At 37.1% G+C, this 24,724-nt stretch overlaps 1 protein-coding gene across 1 annotated transcript; it reads left to right on the top strand.

Annotated features, from left to right (window-relative positions):
- The first annotated feature begins 6,673 nt into the window (after nt 1-6,673).
- KLRB1 (killer cell lectin like receptor B1) lies at nt 6,674-19,046 on the top strand. Its single transcript, XM_023741549.1, has 6 exons — nt 6,674-6,946; nt 11,095-11,193; nt 12,127-12,222; nt 13,374-13,528; nt 13,881-13,996; nt 16,799-19,046. The coding sequence occupies exons 1-6, from the start codon at nt 6,862-6,864 to the stop codon at nt 16,938-16,940; spliced, it is 693 nt and encodes a 230-aa protein (XP_023597317.1). The 5' UTR covers nt 6,674-6,861; the 3' UTR covers nt 16,941-19,046.
- Nucleotides 19,047-24,724: the final 5,678 nt, after the last annotated feature.

Below are 24,724 nucleotides of genomic sequence, written 5' to 3'. Positions count from 1 at the left end.
TTAACCTCTGCCTCATAGGAACCAGCTTTGTGTTGATCCTTATAAAGGAAATTATTCGTTTAATTAATATTTCCTATTTAAAAATTCCCCTTATAACCTTCACAACTAGGAATATGGAGAGTAACATAGTAGATTATTATAAATATTGTTGAGTGACTGAATTGTACTAATCCCCTTATAAGGGTATCATATTACTTATAAAAGGACTATTTAGGAATTTAACTTTCAGTAGCTGCTTTATTCCTTATGTACCGCCTTTGTATTTGTTAATGCAACAATGGCAGGAGACCCTGCCACTCAAAAAATAAATACAATTATTAGGTAATAAAAGTGATTTTTAACATATTGATCCTCTTTCTAGTAGATTATTTTACGTAGATTTTTACCTCACGTTGTGTTCAAACACAAGCCTCTTGTTTTAGTACTTTTTTTTTCAGATAAATTTGGACTTCGGGCAGATATTTATAGGCCCACTGCTAGCTGACATGCTGACTGACCACAGCTTATAAAAATGTAATTGTTTCCAGGGAGACCTTTGTGGTAAGTATTTCCTGTGCATAAAGGCAACTGACCTATTTTTGTTTGCAGTGGAAAGTTTTGAACCTGGAACATCAACAATTCTTGTGCAGTATCCTTTTATCATCATAATGTTGAAAATGTTCTGAATATTGGTATAATACATTATGGAGCAAGCTATATAATGAGTACATTTACTGTTTGAAAGAGTTTGTATTTTAAGTCTTATATTAATTGGCAGATTCAGTGTGTTTAAAAATCATGAATTTTTGCTGTATGATCTGCTTATATTAATAACCACAAATTCAGTTATAATATCAATCACACACACAAAAATCCTCTTTTACAGCCAGATATAACCCATTAGCCTGGCTTAAATGGGGAAAATTCATAAGAAGGTGTGACATATCTACTCCCCAATGCAAATGTGAAGCGTCAGATAAGCACAATAAGTACATCACAATTCATTTATTCCTTCTATATATTCATTTAATTTTCTAGCATTATAAAAAAAGTCATGCAAGGGAAAGTTTCCAATTAATAGCAAAAGCAGCTATAAATTGATGATACCACATTGCAAGTACATTATAGCTGTAATAGTTTATAGCTATATAGTTTGTGTTCAAAATAACAGGAACGCAGAGGAGGAGGTGATTCGATGTGTCTGTTTTTACAGACCACTGAAATAATGAGACTTAAAAAAAAAATTAGAACTTAGGTGGACACAGCTGGACTCTAGCGAATGAAAAGGCCAAGCAAACAGAACAATGCAAAGCCAAATGATGAGTTTCTCCTAGGGTTAGGAAGTATTTGTCTTACTTCTCTGAAACTTTCAGAGAAAGGTTTAAGAAACAGCTAACCTTCCTAATATTTTAAATTTTCTTAGATGAGGCTAAATGTTTAAAAAATTATTTAAATTTGGCATTTTGTTTAGAAGCCCGTATTTGAATGAGCTAGTCATGGTGCACACAGGCTCACGTGTCAGTGCTAAAACTTACAGAACACTCTTAATCCTTACAGGCTTCTCTTGCTCTTCCATCTCAGTTCTCCCACTGCATTCCTCCAACAATTGGCCATTTTCCAATTCTCTGGGCAGGGAGGGGAGTGAGGGAAGATATTACACTGTAAACGCTGTCCTTATATCTTCAACTTTTTCAGAGAATATGCTCTCCTCTCCTTATTTGCCATCACTGAACTTAAGTTTTTAAAATTAGTGTTTAAAAATGTATGTTTGAAATTCAGTGCAATAGCGAGTACCTGGAAGAAGATGGGGAGTACATAAATAGTATTTCCAGGTATATTACACAAGGTACTCTATAACTTTTTTCAAGGAGCCCTTGTGTCAAAATGGTTAAGTACTTGGCTGCTAACCGAAAGATCAGCAGTTCAAATCCACCAGCCACTGGAGGGAGAAAAGACCCAGTGATCTGCTCCTGTATATAGTTACAGTCTTGGAAACCCTATGGGTAAGTTCTACTCTGTTCCATACGGTCGCTATGAGTCGGAATTGACTTGACAGCACCCAACAACATAGCTCTTTTCGTAAAGAGTGAAAAAGTGGCTTATGTTGGTGTAGGTATGTGGAAATGGAATTTTGGAGTGTTATAGCTACATTAGGAGATAGACCTCAAACAAGGGCCTGCATTTATCCATCAGGCTTCCATGAAATCTGGAAAACAAAGAGAATCAGTCTTTTTACAAAACAGAATATTTTTATCCATTTTTATTTTATTAGAATCCCATGGTATCCTTATTCTGTGGGGGAATTTGATTACAATGTTAAAAATAAAGTTATGTATTCCCCCCTTAAAAATTAAGTTAACCAAAAACTATAAAAATCATAGAAGAAAAACTAGGGTCAACATTAGAGGCCCTAATACATGGCATAAATAGGATACAGACCACAACTAACAATACACAAACACCAGAAGATAAGCTAGATGACTTGGCTCTTCCAAAAATTAAACACTTATGCTCATCAAAAGACTTCACCAAGAGAGTAAAGAGAGAACCTACAGACTGGGAAAAAAATTTGGGGTATGACATATCCGACAAAGGTCTAATCTCTAAAATCCATAAGAAAATACAACACTTCTACAACAAAAAGACAAACAATCCAATTAAAAAATGTGCAAAGGATATGAACAGAGACTTCACCAAAGAAGACATTTAGGTGGCTAACAGATGCATGAGGAAATGCTCCGGATCACTAGCCATTAAAGAAATGCAAATCAAAACCACAATGAGATACCATCTAACCCCGGCATTACTGGCACGAATCAAAAAAACATAAAATAACAAATGTTGGAGAGGCTGCAGGGAGATTGGAACTCTTATGCCTTGCTGGTGGGAATGCAAAATGGTATAACCATTTTGGAAAACAATATGGCACTTCCTTAAAAAGCTAGAAATAGAAATACCATATGATCCAACAATCCCACTCCTAGGAATACATCCTAGAGAAATGAGTCGTCACATAAACAAACATATGCACACCCACGTTCATTGCAGCATTATTCACAATAGCAAAAAGATGGAAACAACCTAAGTACCCATCAACAGATGAATGGATAAACAAACTGTGGTACATACACACAATGGAATACTAATCAACAATAAATAACTGATGAATCTGTGAAACATCTCACAACGCGGATGAATCTGTAAGGCATTATGTTGAGTGAAATAAGTCAATCAAAAAAGGACAAATACTGTATGAGACCACTATTATAAAAACTCATGAAAAGGTTTACACACAGAAAGAAACAATCTTTGATGGTTATGAGGGAGGGGAGGGGGGAGAGGGAAAAGTACTAACTAGACAACAGATAAGCGGTAGATTTGGTGAAGGGTAAGATAGTACAAAATACAGGGGAAACCAGCACAAGTTGACCAAGGCAAAGTCATAGAAGCTTCATAGACAAATCCAAACTCCCATAGGGATTGAGTTACTGGGCTGAGGGCTAGGGAACATGGGCTCGGTGGACATCTAGCTCAATTGGCATAACATACTTTATAAGGAAAATATTCTACATCCTGCTTTGGTGAGTAGCATCTGAGGTCTTAAAAGCTTGTGAGAGGCCATCTAAGATACGTCTACTGGTCCCACCCCATCTGGAGCAAGGGAGAATGAAGAAAACCAAAGACACAAGATTAGTCCAAAGGACTAATGGACCACAGCTACCACAGCCTCCACCAGACTGAGTCCAGCACAACTAGATGATGTCCGACTACCACCACTGACTGCTCCGACAGGAATCACAACAGAGGTTCCTGGACAGAGCTGGAGAAAAATGTAGGACAAAATTCTAACTCACAAAAAAGACTAGATTTCCACTGATCTGATGGCGATTGGAGAAACCCCAAGAATATAGCCCCCGAGCACCCTTTTAACTCAGCACGGAAGTCACTCCTGAGGTTCACCCTACAGTCAAAGATTAGACAGGCCCATCAAACAAACAATAATATACATAGCTCAATCATGTATATGAGACTAAATGGACACACCACTTCAGGGGCAAGGATGAGAAGGCAGGAGGGGACAGGGAAGCTGAACAAATGGAAATGGGGAACCCAAGGTCGAGAAGGGGAGTGTTGACAACAAATGTCACAAAACAATGTGTATATTAATTGTTTAATGAGAAACTAATTTGCTCTGTAAACCTTCACCTAAAGCACAATAAAAAAGTAAAATAAAATTAAATTAAAATAAAACAAACAAAAAAACTAATGGGTGCTTCTTTAAGTGTGGTCTATGCATCACTGGATAACCTGTGGTGCTTTTTAACGCTTTCTCCACTGCAGCTAACTTCATCTTGGGGAGAAAAGCAGCAAATGTGGCAGAAATCTACATTATTAACAAAATTTCAGGCTATAGATATATAGATATATATACATATACATTCATATATATATGTATATACATATACATTCATATATACATATATAAAACCAGAAGTTCTGGTGGTGCAGTGGTTAAGAGCTGTGACTGCTAACCAAAAGGTCAGCAGTTTGAATCCACCAGCCGCTCCCTCTTTGGAAACTCTATGGGGCAATTCTACCCTATCCTATAGGGTTGCTATGCATCGGAATCAACTCAATGGCATTTTTTTTTTTTTTAAATAAAACCAAAACCAAACCAGTTGCCATGGAGTTGATTCTGACTCACAGAGACCCCATGTGTGTCAGCGTACAACTGTGCTTCATAAGGTTTTCAATGGCTGATTTTCCTAAGTAGATTGCCAGGGCTTTCTTCCTTGGTACCTCTGGGTGGACTGATCCTCCAACCTTTCCATTAGCAGCTGAGTGTTTTAACCATTTATACCACCCAGATACGTACACACATGTATGTATATATATAGAGAGAGAGATGGAGAGACAGAGAGAGAGAGAGCTTAACAGCCCCTATTCTAATGCATGACCCAGCACAGCCTTCCCCAAATCTGGCAGATTATCTGTATTCAAAGAAATTAGATGAAGGATGTGGCAGAACCAAATACCCTAGCACCAATAAAACGACTTTCAAGTACAAAATAGTCAGACAGCTGAAGAACATTTTAACTGAATCACTCAAAGAATATCATTAATCTAGGCTAGTTCTAGTAACTGGATATATTGAACTCAAAATTTTGACAATTTCCAGGAGGGTGAAACAGCCATCTTCTAAATACTAGTGGATAATCTTTGGTGCATCACCCTAGGAATTAAACTCTCACAAGAAAATAAAACAAAATAAACAGATATGTCTAGAATCTTTACGTTCAGAGTATTAGTACCAGTAATGGTAGATATGTTTGCATACTAATGGTCTAAAATAAAAGCAGCAACCGCTTTTGTTTTCCTCATCATCATCTGAAAGATGAATGTATTATAAACTTCATATTTATCTTCTTTGGTTGTGCAACTCTCACAAATGCCCACGTCTCACTTCATAGTCATCGCTGGTCTTTAAGGAATTAATGTGTATCCCCTTAACAGGTACAGAACAACAATTTTCTGCTATAAATAGACATTTCTTATTTTCTGGGGTTCAAAGCCAGGGACTGCTTCCACTGTCAAGTAATTTTGAGGACCTTCACTATCCAGCAAGTGGCTTGTGGGAATTCCCGGTTTTCTTCTTTCTCACCTACAGGGTAAGAATGTCAGACTTGGTGTCACCTAAGGTCTACCCTGCTCTAAGGTTCTATGCCTGAAAATCCTTGAAAGAGATAGGATTCTCCATAGACCAAAGTTTTCCACTTTCTGTAATTCTGGCAGATTTCTAATTCGTTTACTTATGTGGAGACTCTAGTATGTGTATGAGTGCCTTGAGAACTAAGCTAAGAGTAATATATTGATCTTTAGCTCTTTGCTTTATCTGTCATATTATTCAGGGCCTTTTCCACATATATGACCTCATTTTCCACATTTTGTCACTTTTTTTGGAGCACGGGTACTTCAGCAGGGTTTAAAGCTTTTGAATGGCATCATGGACATTTTTGCATTATTGTTAAATCTTTTTCCCAAGGGATGCAAATTTATTTTAATATTAATCTAAATAAAATCATTAGGACACAAGTCAAGATTGTTTGGGGAAGGGGGTTGGCTATAGCAGAGGGGGCTGAAAAATGCTGTCTTCGTTATCTGGTGCTGCTACAACAGAAATACCACAGTGTCTTAGTTATCCAGTGCTGTTATAACAGAAATACCACAAGCGGGTGGCTTTAACAAACAGAAATTAATTTTCTCACAGTTTAGCAGGCTAGAAGTCCAAATTCAGGGTATTCTTCTTAATTTTTTTTATAACATTGCATTAAATATTATTTATCTTGATTACTGGGTATTTTGGAACCCCTAAAATTCTGCCCCTGAAGAGAGTGCCTCTTTCACTTGACCCTGGCCCTAAGTGGAGTGCTCGTGGCCCAAAAGTAAGCACTCAGCTGCTAACCACAAGGTTCGCGGTTCAAACCCACCCAGCTACTCAGGGGCAGAAAGACTTGGTGATCTGCTTCTGTAAAGATTACAGCCAAGAAACCCTATGGGACAGTTCTAGTCTGTCATATGGGGTCACTGAGAGTCGGAAACGACTTGACGGCATCTAACAGCAACAACAGAAGGACAACAACAAAGTAGCCTTAGAATATGGTCAAGCAACGCACCAATTAATTAAGCTAAGTGGATATTACATTTCTAAGTATAATGGACACACAGGAAGTGGAATGCCCACAGATAGATGTGTGGGTGGGTGAGGGCATGAAAGACACAGCAAAATATTTCAGACTCGGCACTTCCTTTTGCTGATGTTGTCTCACAGAACTTGGAGTTTGGTTTTATACACAAGCTTAGTGCCAAATTCTTTAATCTGCAATGGACAGGCAAGTGACATATGCTGATTTAAACTTACTCAGGCAGTCAGCCCTTGGAAGTTCATCACCCCCGGCTCTTCCTCAGGGTAAGTGGAATAATTTCCTTTTGCCATTTGTATATCTCCCAGAATTAGTTTTTCCTCTTAAATTTGCGGTTTTAAATTGTTGAAGTTGGACAGCACTTCTATTTTATTGCTAAGTAGAGTTAACGTAGTTTGAGTTTACATAACAACTATTGTGGAGAAAAACATACCTCATTAGATTTTGTTTTTTTATCTAGAGAATATGAAAAGTAAACACGCCTTCTATTGCTGTTGTTGTTATTGTTAGTTGCCTTCCAGTCAATTCCAATTCATGGCGACCCCATGTGTGAGGAGTAGAACTGTTCCATAGGGTTTTCAAGGCTGTGACCTTACAGAAGCAGATCACCACACCTGTCTTCCAAGGTACCTCTGGGTGGGTTTGAACCATCATTCCTTTGGCTAATAGTCTACTGCTTAACAAAGTCTTGGTCAAAAACCCTAAAGAAACAACGTTTTACATATATGAACAAAGGAATATTTAAGGGACTTATTACTACCTTGCTGTAATAGCAACCTACCTTATTCCAAATCCCTCTACTAAATATTAATTTTGTGATTATATTCTGGTGCATTTACATCCCTAGGATTCCTTTCAGAACGCCAAGTTTATGCATATGATTAACTTCCTCCGTTTTCCAAAGGGATAGAGAAATAACTCCTGAGATAAAATTATAGACAATATCAAACATGTGACTATAATTACAACCTGGTAGGTTCTAATATAAAAGTATCACAGCTTAGAAGGAGATAAACCACAAAACACTGAAGTATATCAATAATGAACTTATCTGACACTGTTGAAATCAGCACTTTTCTGTGTCAGACGAATTAGTATTCTGAGTGAAAGAAATGGAGAAATCTAATGTGAGGTAGTAGATATGGGTGTTATGGTCTGGGGATGGATGCACAAAAAAATGCATAAAATTATCATGACATAGGATTACCTTCTAAAATCTAATTGACTTTACTGACATCAATACTATTGCAATTGTTACCTGATCTGATATTCATTCCATATTGTGCTGAGTATGTGGATTATACGTTTTTAGAACTGTTTGATGTAAGTTTGAAACTATTAAATTAGCAAAGTTCTAAATCAGGAAGAAAGTCTTAGAATCATCAAATAAGTTTCTCTATAATTTTTGTATCAGGGATGGGGAAATTGGAAAATTTTGATAACAGCAGTGAGGGCTTGGTCAAATCTGTTATTTTCTGATGGGAAAGAGCAAGACTTCTTCCTGGCTCCTATCTAATAAATGGGAGAGGGTTGTTGAAAGGGGATGTCAGAAAGCGAATATAAAGAAAGATGTTATGCTACTATGTCTCCGATTCAATTGGTCCAAAAAATTAGTAATTGTCATTACAAAATATCATCCTAAAAGTAAATCTGAAAAAAAAAAAAAAAAGGAGAATAATGTCAGAGCAAAATGTGTGAAGACAGAACACTGGCCCGGCATTAGTGTTATTGCAAAACTCCACTGGACTCTTTGACCAAACTGTTGAGGCTCTGATAACTGGGTAAAATAGTGATTGTATCTAAGGAAGTCAGCAAAAAACCAGAAAGAGAATGTGAACAGTGACCCAGTTTATGGCCAAAAGTTCAAGAGTGTACCTTTTAAAAAAGTGAATAAAGGGTCTACAAAATCCCTTTAAAGTTTATTCATTCATTCAACAATAAGTGCCAACTATATGCCAGACATACTCTAGGTGCTGAGGATATAGCAGTGAACAAAATAGAGAAAAATATTTACCTCCATGAAGTGTATCTTATATTACTGTGGATATAATCAATAAAATAACTGATAATATAAAAACTAGATGGTGTTGATTGCTATTGAGAAAAATTAAAATCCGGAAAAATCAAAATTCGGGAAAATTCCATATAAAATAGGAAAGTCATAGAAAGTCTCTCTGAGAAGACAACGTTTGAGTCAAGACTCAAAAGAAGTGAGAGACAGAGGCCTGCTGTCTCGAAGAGGAGCCTTCTAGAAGTTGGATCAGCAAGTGCAGCAGCTCTGAGATGGGAACATGCCTGTCATTTTTTTAGGAAAAGCAGGCAGGAGTTATCTAAGAAGAGTTGGAGCAGAATAACTGAGGTATTGATTGTTAGCAGGATGATTTTCTGCCAGAGGTCATTTAATTTTGGAAGGTGTAGGATGGCAGAGTGTATGCTTGGAGACCAGAAGGAGATGAAGTCAGAGAAGTAATGGGGAGCCAGGTTAAATAGGGATTTGTAGGGCATTTTATAGATTTGGGTCTGTTTGATGGAAAGCCATTGAAGGTTTAGGGCAGGGAAATGATATGATTTAACATACTGTTTAAACCCAAACAAAGAATAGCCCTAGTGAGTATTGCCAGATAAGTAAAGTTTACCTGGCCTCTTCGATTATCTATTGTAACTCCATTCATTCTAATCTCATGCTGCGCTGTGTAGCAGAAACAGTGCAGGAGAGCATTCCTCCCAGGCACAAGACCTTCCACTCAATTCCTTAAGTATTATCAGGAGTAAATAAAGTCATCCCAAATTGTCTTTTACCTATTTAGAAAAACAATAATATAGTTTTTATCTTTCTCTGTATTTTTAGAAAAACAATCTCTATCTTTCAGAAAAACAATAATAACCAAGATTTATCAAATAGTTACTTTGCACCAGACACTAAGCACAGCATTTCAGAAGCACTGTTTCATATAATCCTCTCCAAAACCTTATGAAGTAGACCCTATTCTACATTTTATGGATGAGGAAGTTTGTGGTTTACGGAAGTTGAATACATTGCCTGAAGTCACAAAGCTGTAACTAGCAGCCATAGACTCAGATCTACTGAATTTGAGAGCCTCTGCTCTTAACTATTGCCATACTTCAGTAATAAATATTAAAATAGTGACTATATGGCATTTGCTCCATTTTGCAAATAAAGTTGGAGCTTCAAGAGAGGAAAGGATGAAGAAGAGAAGAGACCAAAGGGTAAAAGAACATGTATATACATCTCAGGCTGGGTTCTCTAGAGGAGCAAAATCAGTGAAGCGTACATACATAAATTTATATAGAGAGATTTATTTCAAGGAAATGGCTCACGCAGTTGTGGAGGCTGGAGAGTCCCAAATCTGTGAGTTAGGCGTCAGGCTGGAGGCTTCTCCAGACTCACGTGGTTGTGGAAGCTGGTGAATCCCAAAATCTGCAGGTCAGATGGCAGGCTGCTGGCTCATGTTCCAAGAACCAGAGGTCAGAGGATGACGAGTCAGATGCAGGAGCAAAAGAGAGTGAGCTTTGCCAGAACATCCATTTATATCGGATGCAGGCCACACACCCAAGGAAAATCCCCTTTCAACGGATTGGCTACTCACATCAAATCACAAAATGGAGGATAAATACATAAAACCTGCCAAACCACTGAGAATCATGGCCTAGCCAAGTTGACACGTAACCTTAACCACAATAATACATAACTGGAAGGAAAGACATCTTAGTGGTGGTTGCTCATTGAATAGGTTTTTCCAGTCTTGCATCAATCTGGCACTCCTTAGAAGTTCTAGGCCAATATTACCAAGCTTGATTTCCTCATATTCAGATGTATGTCCAGGGTCATGGAATCTCCTTTGGGTATCTACTCCTACCTCCCCACCTCCACTGGCACAACATGTCTTAAACAACACCAGGTGATAATCCAAAATGCTAATTTTCTACAATAGGGCATGCGCCTTATTTTTGTATAGCACTTGGCAATTTTCAAAGTATTTTCACATCTATCTTTTGTTATTTTGATAAATACATGTAACAAAACATCTGTTATTTCAACATTCTTCACATGCACAATTCAGTGACATTAATTATGTTCATCGTGTAGTTCAACCATCACCATTATCCATTTCTAAGTTTTTCCTCACTCTTAACAGCATCTAGCCTATATGACTCTCAGATCCAGCCTTTGTACACAAAACAAGCATAAGTATTCCTATTTTATCAATGAGCATACTTTCAGACGGATCTCATTGAATCCATTTTGTGGATCTCTAAGATGACTGACAAATGTTCTTTCCTGCCCCAGCTCCCGACCAGAGCCTAGCTGTCCATATGTCATCCAAACCACCTTTAATTTTTGTGCCACATGTACTCAACTGAGTTAATTGAGAATATTATCTTAATTTCTCAGATGCCTGTCAGAGTCCACGTTGGAATCAATTTGCTCTGAAACTTGGCTGTGCTGGGATTATTCTCTTTGCCTTGGCTGTGATAGGGCTGAGTGCTTCAGGTAAGTAATGTGAGATCATTCATCTCAGAATATTTACTCTACTTCCTTCATAAATATGGGAGCATCTTAACATAATTTGGCCACCTCAAACTTAGCAAAGGACCAATGAAATAAAAACAGGAACAAAGCAATGCTTCTATGGCTCAGCCCATATCCACTATGGAAACTTCAGCCTTCCACATTTCCCTTCCCAATTGTTCCGAGAGTCACCCTGTGGTATTTTCCGTGTGCTCCAAAAACTTAAAAACAAAAAATTCACGATGGTGATGAAAAAATGATGATAACAATGAAAATAACAATTATCAAGGCTTTGCAGTTTACTAAGTACCTGCTAAATTCCAGCCCTTATGGCGTAGTTAAGAGCTTGGCTGCTAACAAAAAGATCAGCAGTTCAAATTCACGAGCCACTCTTTGGAAACTCTATGGGGTGGTTCTACTCTGTCCTATAAGGTTGCTATGAGTCTGAATCGACTCGATGGCAACAGGTTTTGGGTTTTAAATTCCAGATTGCACTAGGCAGTGTCTCTCTTGTGATAAGCATGATTGTACTCTTTCTGAAGATGAGAAAGTTATGATAAGAGTATAATCATTTTGAGAGTTTAATACCTTAAATTTACTTATCTAGTAGGTAACAGGTAACAGAAGATCTGTATGAGAGTTCACTATTATACATTTTTTCTCGTTTATTTATGTAGGCTGTCTCCTAACTAGACCCATTGTTACCACATTGCTATTGCCTTTACCTTCTATCCATATTCAAGCTGACTGAGATAACTCAGTTTCCTGCTGAAATTGTAAGTGGAACCACAACTTTATTACTGATGCTTGGTCTAGCTTCTAGCTTCAGGAGGATACGTAGAGACAATGTAACTTTTCCATTCAGCCATACATTTCCGCATTTAATCTTCTTAATTGTTTTTCTTTATTTACTAGTGATATTTTTAAGTCAAAAATCATCAATAGAAAAATGTCATGTGGATGCTCATAAAGAGTACAGGAGTACTCAAGAGTACAGGAATGAAACAACAGGTAATTTTGTGGCTTAAATTTCCTAAGAATAACAGCTGGTTTTTAACTAATTTCATGCATTACCTTATTTAAGGCTGACAACAATCCCATATGTTAAGATACAATCATTATCATTCTGGTTTTACATTTCAGAAAACTAAGGCTTCGAAAGGTTAAATAACTTGCTCAAGGTGACATACTAATAAGTGGTGACACCAGAAATTGTACTTAGGTAGTCTGGCTCCGGAGCCTATGGCCTTACGCACCAGAGTATACTGCTTCATGAGAAGCTGCTGCTAGGCTATTCAATAATTAATAGCCAAATATCAAGTTAAAAAGTAAAATATGCATTTAAATTGATATTTGATGATATTAATGAACATATTAAACTGTTAACTTTGGTCTGAAATGAATAAATAGAACCAAAAACATAGAATGAATTTTTTAATATGTTTCATATTTCTTTGACATATAACAACATCATTCTTGGTTCAATGTGTAGTGTGTGTTAATAAAGGCAACTACGTTGTGTGATGGCAGCAAAATATGATCTGTGTGTATTTTAAGACAACTGCAAAATTTTTCTGGAAAATGGAATCCAGTAGATCACATTAAGTAGGCAATAATATTATTCAGCAATTAAATTTTTTCTCATGATTTCCCCATGGTATTTCTCATTAATTTAGTGAAATGAATTATTATATGCTTCACACTTTGCATATTGTTTAAAATTACTATTTGTTAGGTGAGTGTGATACTGTTGTCCATATACTGGAATAAGCACTGTTGACAAACTCAAGGAAACACAGATATAATCTTGACTCTACCACCATCTGATTGTGTTAGTCTGTCTCTCAGTGGCTGAAAATGTAAAATGTGGCTGTTTACATTATTTTGATTGTTTTTCTTCTTTAATATTCTACGATTCAATTTATGCTTGATATAACTGGTCATTGCTTTCCAATTCTTGGTACGAGAATGAACAGTAGGTCTTAAAAACCTCAAAATTATAATGAATTCATTATAGTTGTTTTCATAGTGACAATCGGTGACTTTCAAGCATGTATAATGATGTGTGTGTGTGTGCATGTGTGTGACATCGGTTGTAGTGGAGTGGAGACAGGTTGAAACTATGATGTTTCTTTCACTCTTTCTTTCCTTTATTACTTTAGAGAGATCAGGTCCATTAAAGTGCCCAATACATTGGCATCAACTCCAAGAGAAATGCTTGTTTCTTTCTCACAATTCCAGCTCCTGGAAGGACAGCTCAGCAGATTGTTACACAAAACAGTCCAGTTTGCTACTTATTCAAGATGAGAAAGAATTGGTAAATAATTACTAAAAGACCTTAATAAAATTTAACACTTTCTTTAAACCATGTCAAGGTGCTTGGGCTTTAGCCCAAAGGTTTTATGCAGATGGAAGTAGACACCTTGACTTCAAGACTGAACAGACATGTAAGAAAATAATTGAATATAACATGATGAATGTAATAATAGAAATATATAATTATAGAGAAATATTACAAAAAAAGAATGATTAACTCTGATGTGGAGTCAGGAAAGACTTTATAGAGGGAGTAATGTTTGAATTGGGTCTTAGGGGATGATTAGAACAAGGCAGTTACTGAATAGATAAACCAGTTCAGTATTCAGTCATTCTTTCTGTTCCGTTTATAGAGACTCATAAAAAGCTTGATAAAGACTAAAGGACTTCTGTACTGGATTGGATTAAATTTTACAACACCAGAGAAGAACTGGAAGTGGATAAATGGCTCTTTTTTAAACTCTAACATGTGAGTATCAGATGAGCTATTTTTAATGTTTGATTCACATCAGATTCATACTGCAAGGCAGTAAAATTGTTATTGATGATTGAATTTTATAGTTTCTCTTTAGTTTAGAAATTTTCAATAGATTCAGAAGAAGCAGAGAAGATGGCTGATTATAAAGTTGGTTGAAAATTCCATTTATGAAAAGACATCAGCAGTTCATAAGAATATATTTTCTTGCCTGAAATGGAATTTTAGAAGACAAGAAATAGACTAGCTTCCTTGGAGGGGTATCTCAATAAAAATTCTCTAGCTAGAGTCTGTTGGCACACAGAATTTCCCAAGGATTTTTTTAAAACTGTTGGCCAAAATACCTTAGTGAGTCATGAAACCAATTTGATGTGTCACAACTAACATTAAAATAATGAATATAAAAGGAAAAAACACAGTAAGTCTCATAGTATGTAGCCAGCACATTTAGGAAGAAAAGTGTGTGTTATGACAAATACTGCAGTGGATTTTAACCAATGATGTGAAACAGACAGTTTTAATCGGCTAGCAAAGGGCAGGGTGACTTTTATTGCCCTGCAAGCAAAGTGTGCAAACATTCAACCAAGTTTCTGTAAAGAACTTTCAATGTGTTTTTGGAAGAGATGATACCCAGTGTGACATTTTATGAGTCTATGAAGGATTGCAACATTTAATCAAACTTCTATATAGTGCACTTAAAGTGATATTTTTAATAATTAGAAAAACAAGAAGTTGAAGTTTAAAACATAGAAGCATGTTCAAGTTCATCTAAAATATGGTGATAATTTATTGATTTTTGAAAAATAGTAAGCATTGAATAAAATACTGGCTCAATTAACAAATTTTGACCTTGTTTGAGCTACATTCTAAAATATTTTTTAAAGTGTAATACTATTTAAAGTATGTGTTGTGGACTAGAATGAATTTATGAAAAGGCAAGCACATCAATTCATCAATTCCATCAAATAAAATTGTTCTTCATTTCTTTTCTTATAATGCTTTCTGGGGATTATTTTCTACATATGCTATTTTAATTACATGTAAATTAGACTGTTTTATATGCACTTAGTTTTTTTTAAATATGTAGTAAGGGTTAATATTGGTTTATGAAATTTATTATGTGTGTTTGTGTGTCATTATTGGGCTGTGATATAAATGTGGTTTTTTGGTTATGGTTCATAGTGAAAAAAGAAATTGAAAACCATTGATTTAAATATCTGTGGGCAGAAATATATGTAAAGTGAATATATTAAATTCAACGGAACATCCCATTTTATTCTGAGAATAAAAGTGATGCTTTGTTTAAAACCGTACCTGTTGCTCTCTAAGTCGACTGTAAACCTGGAAGGTATTTTGTTAGAGTAGGAAGAGCATCAGTTAGACTCTGCTTTTATTTTAACTCTCTGAGCCCTGGTTTTTAGGTAAGTGAAAAAAAAAAAAATAGATAACAGTTCTTTCCTAAATTGTTCTGGAGATTAAAGGAGATAATGTCACAGAACTAGGCAGATACCTATCTGGTCATGCAAGGCCTGGGAAGCCATTGATTAATTTTTGAAAAGAAGTTGAGTCATTTGGCCAGATTGGAATTTAAAAAATTACCCTGAAAGTTGAAGGAAGAATTGAAGTGGTGGAAGAGATACAAGTTAGGGGACTTTTGCAGTGGTCCACTTGAGAGAATTTTGTGGTTGAACTAGAAAGGTGGCACTAGAAAAATACCAAACTAGCTGCTCGGGCCCAAGGGGCTGCATGAAGAAACGGAACCAAGGAGCAAAGAAGTCATGAAGAAGCCCTGCCCAATGACACCCCTTCACCCTCTTTTTGAGACAAATAGGTGAGTCCTGAACTCACCCCATGCTTGCAACTCAGCGCTAATACTGCCCATCCCATTGTTAGAATTCCATCGCCATCCCCACCTGCAGTCAACAAGATTCATGCTTATTTGGAACTAATAATATATTGAAGCTGATACCTGTCAACCTGTGTTCAAAATGGGGAAAAAAGGAAATTGACTACATACCACATGAACCTAGTCTCTTTTCCTGCCAAAAAAAAAAAAAAAAAAACGCAAACCCACCACTGTGGAGTGGATTCTGACTCATAGTGACCCTATAGGACAGAATAGAACTGACCCATAGAGTTTCCAAGGCTGTAATCTTTATGGAAACAGAATGCCACATCTTTCTTCTGTGAGCTGCTGGTGGATTGAAACAGCCAACTTTTTGGTTTGCACCCAAGTGCGTTAACCACTGTGCCATCAGGACTCCTACCCTCTTTCCCTTAGCTGCAACAAAATTCTATAGAGCCTGTATGCACACTATGTCCACTACCCTGTATATACTTACTACTTTTACTGAGCACATACTTTCCTTATGTATTGTCACACTTTCTTATCATCACCTCCATGCCACCCCCAACTATTAGGTGGTTATTCCCTTGTATATTTAAGAAAAAAAAATGAGGTTCAGTGAAGTTAAGAATCTGCGCATATGGAATGTTTGTAGGAGAACAGGAGATTCAATTCCCAGTCGCCAAAGCTTTCTCTCTTTTTTTGTGTCATTATGAAGTATCTTGCTAGAAGAATTCTTTTCCGCTGAAGATGAACTTATAAATTCTAGAGGCTTACATTAGCTTTCTCTTCAAAGTTTATACCATTATAATATTTGTGGCTGTGTACTTTGTGTTTCATCATTTAACATTCTAGTGTTTACTGAAAGTCTTAGGAAATACTGAGCTCGATGAGGGGAATTATGTAAGAAAATCCTAAACGCTTAGAGATTTTTTTTTTTTGCTCCACAGATTAAACATTGATGGTCATACTAAAGAAAACAGCTGTGCTTCCTTCTCAAAGGAAAAAATTTTTTCTGAAGACTGTCATTCAGAAAATGGATGGATCTGCCAAAAAGAACTAAAATCTGTCAGAGTGTGCCCTGACACTTGACAACGTTTACAAATCCCATCTGAACTTCTTTACTTTCCATTACAGATCTCTGAACTTTTAACTGATACTGCCTAATATATGTTTAGTGACACGAAACGAACAAATTCTGAGAATTCTAAAACTGTTATGGACCTTACATATGTTCGTATCCAACCTACTCATTCTAAAAAATGAGGACATGGAGACATGGAGAATACATTTGCCATTTTAAGAGACAGTGGTATTTGATGGAAAGAAGTTCAGACCAATTGAAGGGAACTGGATTCTTCTCCTGGCTTATATGTGTGACCTTCAGTGATCCCTTCTATGCCTTAGCTCATCTCGATAAAAGTTGTAGTAAATTATTTCTAAAGTCCTGTGCATCTCTCATAATCTATGAGATCGTCACATAACTGAGTGGTGGCGGAGCCTTGGTTAAAGCCCATTTCTTGACTCTAGACCAGGGGTCTGATAACTAAAGAGTTTGGAAAGGGACCTTAACTCTTCCCACCATACCAAAGCTCTTCGCACTGAATTTTCTCATTACTTCTTTTTCCTCTATGTCTCCTTCTTTCTCTGGCTCACACACAAGTAGTAGGTGATGTGTAATTAAATATTTCATTATCCTAATAGAAAACAAGGGATAGCTTCGAACTGCAGTTGGAGAAACTAAAGTTTTTTTTTTTTTTTTAAAGAAATGTTTGTTCTGAAATAGATTTCTTACAAGTCTACTTTTCAAAAAATGTCATTTTCTAATGGAAGACAAATACATTATAATCTTAGATTTACCCTATAAAGAGACTTAAAACAAAACTTCTGAAAAAAATAGATATTTAGTTACCCTGATAATTCAATGCCAAAGTGAATTATATAAATTTGAGTATTGTACTATAGTGACCAAGGTGCCCTGGTGGTGCAGCGGTAAAGAGCTATGCTGCTAATCAAAAGGTCGGCAGTCCAAATCAACCAGCTGCTCCTTGGAAATACTATGGGGCACTTCTACTCTGTCCTATAGGGTCACTATGAATCGGAATCAACTCAACGGCAACAGGTGTTTTACTATAATGACCAAAACAACTTCCTAATTTCCTGTGCCCCACAAATGAAAATTTATAATACTTTTCACCAATAAAATTTTAATTATATAAAAAAATCCAAAATATAATTAATTTTGTGCCAATTTCTTGGAAATATATTACTTAGAGAAGCATTTTAGACAAAAGCATCAATATAAAATAATATACAATAAAAATGAGATTTTTGAACTGTTTGACACTTTTTGGGAAGAAACCTATAGTGACACTAGTAGAACAGAAGTCTGAAGAAAATATTCCCATGATTAGCAATGTACGTTCCTCCCTCTTTGGAAAGATGTTCATAGCAACCTTCTAAAGCAACTCAGGGTAAATCTCTCTAAGCTCATCTAATTAGTTCAGAATTCATTGCAAACTTTGACGTTTTCCTCCTCTTATACTTGACATATCTGAAATCATGTGCCCTTAAAACATGCATCTATAAGAAACTTTTACAATGAAAGTAACCCAGAGAAGTTAGTTTATCTGTCACTGTCATTTGCAATTGCAATATCAGATAATTTGCTTAGATAACCAGATAATTTGTTTAAGTCTACTTACTGCTGGATATTGTACTGCTGACATCACCTCTGAAACTCAAACTATGAAGGTACGATTACATAAGGAAGGCATGACTGGCTAGATTCTATGCAGGTTAAAAAATACTAGGTTTAAGGAGGAAAAGTTTTAATAGGCTATTTACTAGAGAAATTTTAGATTCAGGAAAAATTGCACAAAAAGTAGAGTCCCTGTATACTCCTCCTCCTCCTTGCATAGTTTCTCCTATTATTAACATATTGTATTAGTGTGGTACTTTTGTTACAATTAATAAATCAATATTGATACATTATTATTAACTGAAGTCTATAGTTTACCTTAGGGTTCACTCTTTGTGTTGTATAACTTCATGAATTTTGGCAAATACATAATCTCACATACCTCCCATTATAGTATTGTGCAGAATAGTTTCATTGCCCTTAAAGTAAGTTTATGTTTAGCTTTGTAAAAAACTGTAAGACTGTCTTCCACAGTGGCTGTACCATTTTACATTCCCACCAGCAATGAAGAAGAGTTCCTTTTGCTCCACATCCTCGCTAGCATTTGGTGTTGTCAGTGTTTTGGATTTTAACCACCCTAAGAAGTCCAAAATGCACTGAAGGCATTGGTGAAAAAGAAAGCTTCAGGAATTGATGGAATATCAGTTGAGATGTTTCAACAAATGGAAGCAATGCTGGAAGCACTCACTTATCTATGCCAAGAAATTTGGAAGAGAGTTACCTGGTCAACCAGCTGGAAGAAATCCATACTTGTGCCCATTTCAAAGAACGGTGATCCAACCGAAAGTGGAAATTATTGAAAAATATTATTAATATCACAAGCAAGTAAAATTTTGCTGAAGATAATTCTAAAACAGTTGCAGCAGTACGTCAACAGGGAACTTCCAGAAATTCAAGCCGGATTCAGAAGAGGATGTAGAACCGGGGATATCATTGCTGATGTCAGATGGAGCCTGGCTGAAGGCAAAGAATACCAGAAAGATGTTATCTTAGTCATCTAGTGCTACTACAACAGAAATACCACAAGTGGATGGCTTTCACAAAGAGAAATTATTTCTTCACAGTAAAGTAGGCTAAAAGTCCAAATTCAGGGCATCAGCTCCAGAGGAAGGCTTTCTCTATCTGTCGGCCTTCTCATCAATGTTCCCCCGGACTAGGAGCTTCTCGGCGCAGGGAGCCTGGTCCAAAGGACATGCTCTACTCCCGGCACTGCTTTCTTGATGGTATGAGGTCCCCAGCTCTCTGCTTGCTTCCCTTTCGTTTTATCTCTTGGGAGATAAAAGGTGGTGCAGGCCACACCCCAAGGAAACGCCCTTTACATTGGATCAGGGATGTGACCTGGGTAAAGGAGGTGTTACCATCCCACCCTAATCCTCTTTAACATAAAATTACAATCACAAAATGGAGGCCAACCACACAATTCTGGGAATCACGGCCCAGCCAAATTGATACACACATTTTTTTGGGGGACATAATTCAAACCATGACAGATGTTTACCTGTGTTTTACTGACTATGCAAAGGCATTTGACTGTGTGGATCATAACAAATTATGGGTAACATTTCAAAGAATAGAAATTCCAGAACACTTAATTGTGCTCATGCAAAACCTGTACATAGACCAAGATGCAGTCCTTTGACAGAACAAGAGGATACTGCATGGATTAAAATCAGGAAATGCATCAGGGTTTTTTCTTTTCACCATACTTATTCAATATGTATGCCGAGCAAATAATTTGAGAAGCTGGACTATATGAAGAACGTGGCATGAGGATTGTAGGAAGACTCATTAATAACCTACGATATGCAGATGACATACCCTTGCTTGCTGAAAGCAAAGAAGACTTGAAGCACTTACTGATGAAGATCAAAGAATACACTGTCAGTATGGGTTACACCTCAAAATAATGAAAACAGAAATCCTCACAATTGGACCAATAAGCGACAACGTGATAAACAGAGAAAATGCTGAAGTTGTCAGGGATTTCATTTTACTTGGATCCACAATCAAAGCCCATGGAAGCAGCAGTCAAGAAATGAAATGATGTATTGCATTGGGCAAATCTGTTGCCAAAGATCTTTTTGAAGTGTTAAAAAGCAAAGATGTCGCTTTGAGGACTAAGGTACACCTGACCCAAGCCACGGTATTTTCAATTGACTCATATGCGTGTGAAAGCTGGACATTGAATAAGAAAGACAGAAGAAGAATCGATGCCTTTGAATTATGGTGTTGGCAAAGAATATGGAATATACCATGAACTGCCATAAGAAAGAACAAATCTGTCTTGGGAGAAGTACTGTGAGAATGCCCATTAGAAGCGAGGATGGTGAGACTTCTGAAGTACTTTGGATATGTTATCAGAAGGGACCAGTCCCTGGAGAAAGACATCATGCTTAGTAAAGTAGAGGGTCAGCGAAAAAGAGGAATACCCTCAATGAGATGGATTTACACAGTAGCTGCAACAATGTGCTCAAACATAGCAACGATTGTGAGGATAGCACAGGGCAGGGCAGTGTTTCCTTCTGTTGTACGTAGGGTCACTATGAGCCGGAACTGACTGGATGGCACCTAACAACAACAGTGTAGTTGCCATGAGTCAGACTTGCCTCCACAGAAACTGGTAATTGGTGTGTAGAATCCCTGTGTGCTGCAAACAGTTAACATGCTCAACTGCTAACGGAAAGGTTGGAGGTTTGAATCCACCCAGAGGTGCCTTGAAAGAAAGGACTGGTGATCTACTTCTGAAAAGTCAGCCACTGAAAACCCTATGGAGTACAATTCTATTCTGACTCACATGGAGTTGCCATGAGTTGGCGTTGACTCAAGGGCAACTGGTTTCATTAATATGTGTGTAGGGGTTTCTCACTGTTGCTGAACTTGCATGTATGATATTGAGCACATTTTAATATGTGCATTTGCCTTTTGTATATCTTCTTTGGTGAGGTGTCTGTTCAGATGTTTTGCCCATTTTGTAATGAGATTTTTTCCCCCTTATTTTGGGGTTTTAAGAGCTCTTTGTATATTTTGGATACAAGTCCTTAATCAGATGCGTTTTGCAAATATTTTCTCCCAGTCTGTGACTTTTCTTTTCATTCTCTTAACAAGGGAAAAATTTTGGTTACAGTATTTGAGTGAATATTTATGGACAATAAACTTCCTACAACTTCAAGCCATGCCAAAAGAGCTTCTTAGTAGGACATTCAAAGTCTGCCACCCACATTATGGGTGTTATCTTACACTCTGTGCTCCTGTGCAGTCCATGCTCCAGGACAATGACTCCTTACCATAGCAAACACATCTTAACCTTTTACGCCTTCATGGTTTAATGCATGTTGTCCCACAAGCCTGAGATTCTCTTATCACCTAATCTTTCATTCTTTACCTAGAAAAATCCTAGTAACTGTAGAAGATTTGATTCAAGTATTAAATTCTTTATGAATATTTCTCCACATTTCTCCTCATAATTTATAATCTATTTCTTTCCACTTTTCTGAAATATAATTTACTTCCTTTTTTGTTATTTTGTGGTTGTTTTTATGTCCACAAGGCTGATTGTGCTTCTCCCCTGGTTGGAGTTGGACAAGCACCAAGATAGGACAGTTAAAGAAAGAAAGGAGACAGTCACCTACTCATTTTAATATAGTAAGGTAAAAAGAAGTTAGTCTTGGCAGAATGATGGTCTGTTTGTTGTAGTAAAAGGACCCTGAGGCTGGATCAGTGAGTTTCCCTCTATTTCATGTCACATGCTTGGCTTTGAAGTCTATTTGCTTTTGTTTTACATTCCACCTACTCATTCCAGAGAATTCTTCAATATGCACGGTGTGGGTTAAAAAGTAGGTATAGTAAGAAAACACTTAGGGTGAAAAAATTATAAAAGAAAATGTTTTTCATGCACTAGCCTAGTTTTTTATTTTTTACAATTCATTGTCTCTAATCCACAAATATCTAAGCAGTCAGCAATCAGATGCTTCCCTCATAATACAGGTATAGGTAAACAAGAGTAGCTTTTGCCTCCTTTATCACACAGCTTAGGGAAAAAATACAAATACAGGGGAAAAAAAGATAATTCTGAAAAACAAAAAAACCACTCATAAAGTCATAAACCAACTAACTTATCCTGGTCTGGTGCGGGGAGCCTTTTGCGTACACCTTAGCAGCAATTCAAGTTTACTTCTGTAACTGTTTCTGATGAACTCTGTTCTGTCACATTTTGACCTTATTTGTTTTTTCTTTTGTGGCTGCTCTTGTTTCTCTCCAAGCAAAACAGGAAAAAAAAAAAATTCCCTATCAATCAGGACAGGTTTATCCAGAACCACCACCCCCATTTTTGCCCTTTGCAACACCTTGTTTATTTCCTTCATAATATATAAAAATAGATAAGCTATTTATTTATTTATTTGCTTATTATTATTATTGATGTTGTTGTTGTTACTTGCCTCTAACTGAGGCAATACGGGAGCCCTGGTGGCGGAGTGGGTAAGAGCTACGACGAGCTACCGCTCCTAACCAAAAGGGTCGGTATTTCCAATCCATCTACCAGCCCCACCTTGGAAACCATATGGGCCAGTTCTGCTCTGTCCTATAGGGTCGCTACGAGTCGGAATCGACTCGACGGCATCAGGTTTGGTTTTTATGGTGGCAATATGAGCTCCTTGAGAAGAAGGACTTTCTTAGTATTTGTTACAAATGCCTAGTTCTGGCACACAAGCAACAGTAACAACCATTGCCATCCAGTAGATGCGTAGTAATTCCTGAACAAATAAATAACTTATTACAAGTAATAAAGCAGGAAGGTAGAGTGATTTGTCCACACTGAGGAGCTGATCCATTAACACAGCTAGGACAGAAGTCTGATGTTCCCGGTATGATGCTAATTGTATTCTCTATCTCAACGCACCAGTCCTGGGTGACACAAATGGTTAACATACGCAGCTTCTTGATGCCTAGGAAGAAGGGCTTGGCAATTTACTTCTAAAAAATCAGCCACTGAAAACCCTATGGGACACACTTCTACTCTGACACACACGAGATCACCGTGAGTCAGAGTCAACTTGGTGGCAACTGATTTAGGTAGTTAATAAACCCATTTTTCAGAAGATGCTACGAGGAGTAAGAATGCATTTGTGAGAATGCATCATTAGGGAATTGCGAGTTGATACAACAATGAGATACTACTACACGCCTATTAACCAAACCAGTTGCCACTGATTCAGCTCTGACTCATGTTGGAGGGTTTTCAGTGGCTGATTTTTCAGAGGTAGATTGCCAGGTCTTTCTTCCCAGGCACCTCTGGGTGAACTACAGTAGCCAGCCTTTCAGTTAGCAGTTGAGCCCGTTAATCGTTTGTACCACCCAGTTATTCCTTATAATACTGTACACAGTGATACCAATGCATATATTCATTTATTCAATACAGATTTATTATGTGCCTGCTATGCATCAGGCACTAAAGAGATGTGAACAAGACAGGAAAAGTTCTTGCTGTCTTACACCTCCCATTCTAGCAAGGATGAAACAAACAATAAATAAATACACAATAAAATGAAAGTAATTGCAGATAGTGTTAAATACTATAAAGGTAGGTGTGATAAAGTAACTGGCAGGCTATATTAGATCCAATAGTCAGGGAAAACCTCCCTGAGAATGTGAAGATGTGAGGCAGGAGCATTCCAAACATAAGGATTCTTTGGAGCAAAGCATCTAAGGTAGGAGGGAGCTGACATGTGCTTGGAACAGAGAGAAATTTTTGTGGATAGAATATAATCAATATGTCAGCAGAGGCAAGGTTCGTGAAGGTTGAGTGATAAAAGATGAGTTTGGGGAGATGTAAAAGAGTCTACTGGACCTTGTAGGACAGTAAAAGGAATTTCAATATATTTTTCTTTAACTGCAATGGGGAGTTATTGGAGGGTGGAGTCCCTGCATAGTATAAATGGTTAATACACTCAGCTGCTAAGCCAAAGGTTGGAGGTTTGAGTCCACTCAGGGGAACCTTGGGAAAAAGGCCTGATAATCTACTTCTAGAAAATCAGCCACTGAAAACCATATGGAGCATAGTTCTACTCCGACACACATGGGGTTGTCATGTATCAGGGTTGAATCTATAGTATCTGGTTCTGGTTAAGCAGAAGAAAGATGAAATCTGGTTCATACTTTAGAAAGATAACTCTAGCTG

Source organism: Trichechus manatus, unplaced genomic scaffold, assembly GCF_000243295.1.
Source record: "Trichechus manatus latirostris isolate Lorelei unplaced genomic scaffold, TriManLat1.0 scaffold00182, whole genome shotgun sequence".
NCBI lineage: Eukaryota > Metazoa > Chordata > Mammalia > Sirenia > Trichechidae > Trichechus > Trichechus manatus.
The sequence above is the reverse complement of the archived record's forward strand: the minus strand, read 5'-3'. Positions and strand labels throughout refer to the sequence as shown.

Coding starts and splice junctions, on each gene's coding strand:
- KLRB1 (XM_023741549.1), top strand. CDS start 6,862: ATGGACAGGCAAGTGACATATGCTGATTTAAACTTACTCAGGCAGTCA. Junction 12,223..13,373: donor GTACAGGAATGAAACAACAG/GTAATTTTGTGG, acceptor TTATTACTTTAG/AGAGATCAGGTCCATTAAAG. Junction 13,997..16,798: donor TCTTTTTTAAACTCTAACAT/GTGAGTATCAGA, acceptor TTTGCTCCACAG/ATTAAACATTGATGGTCATA.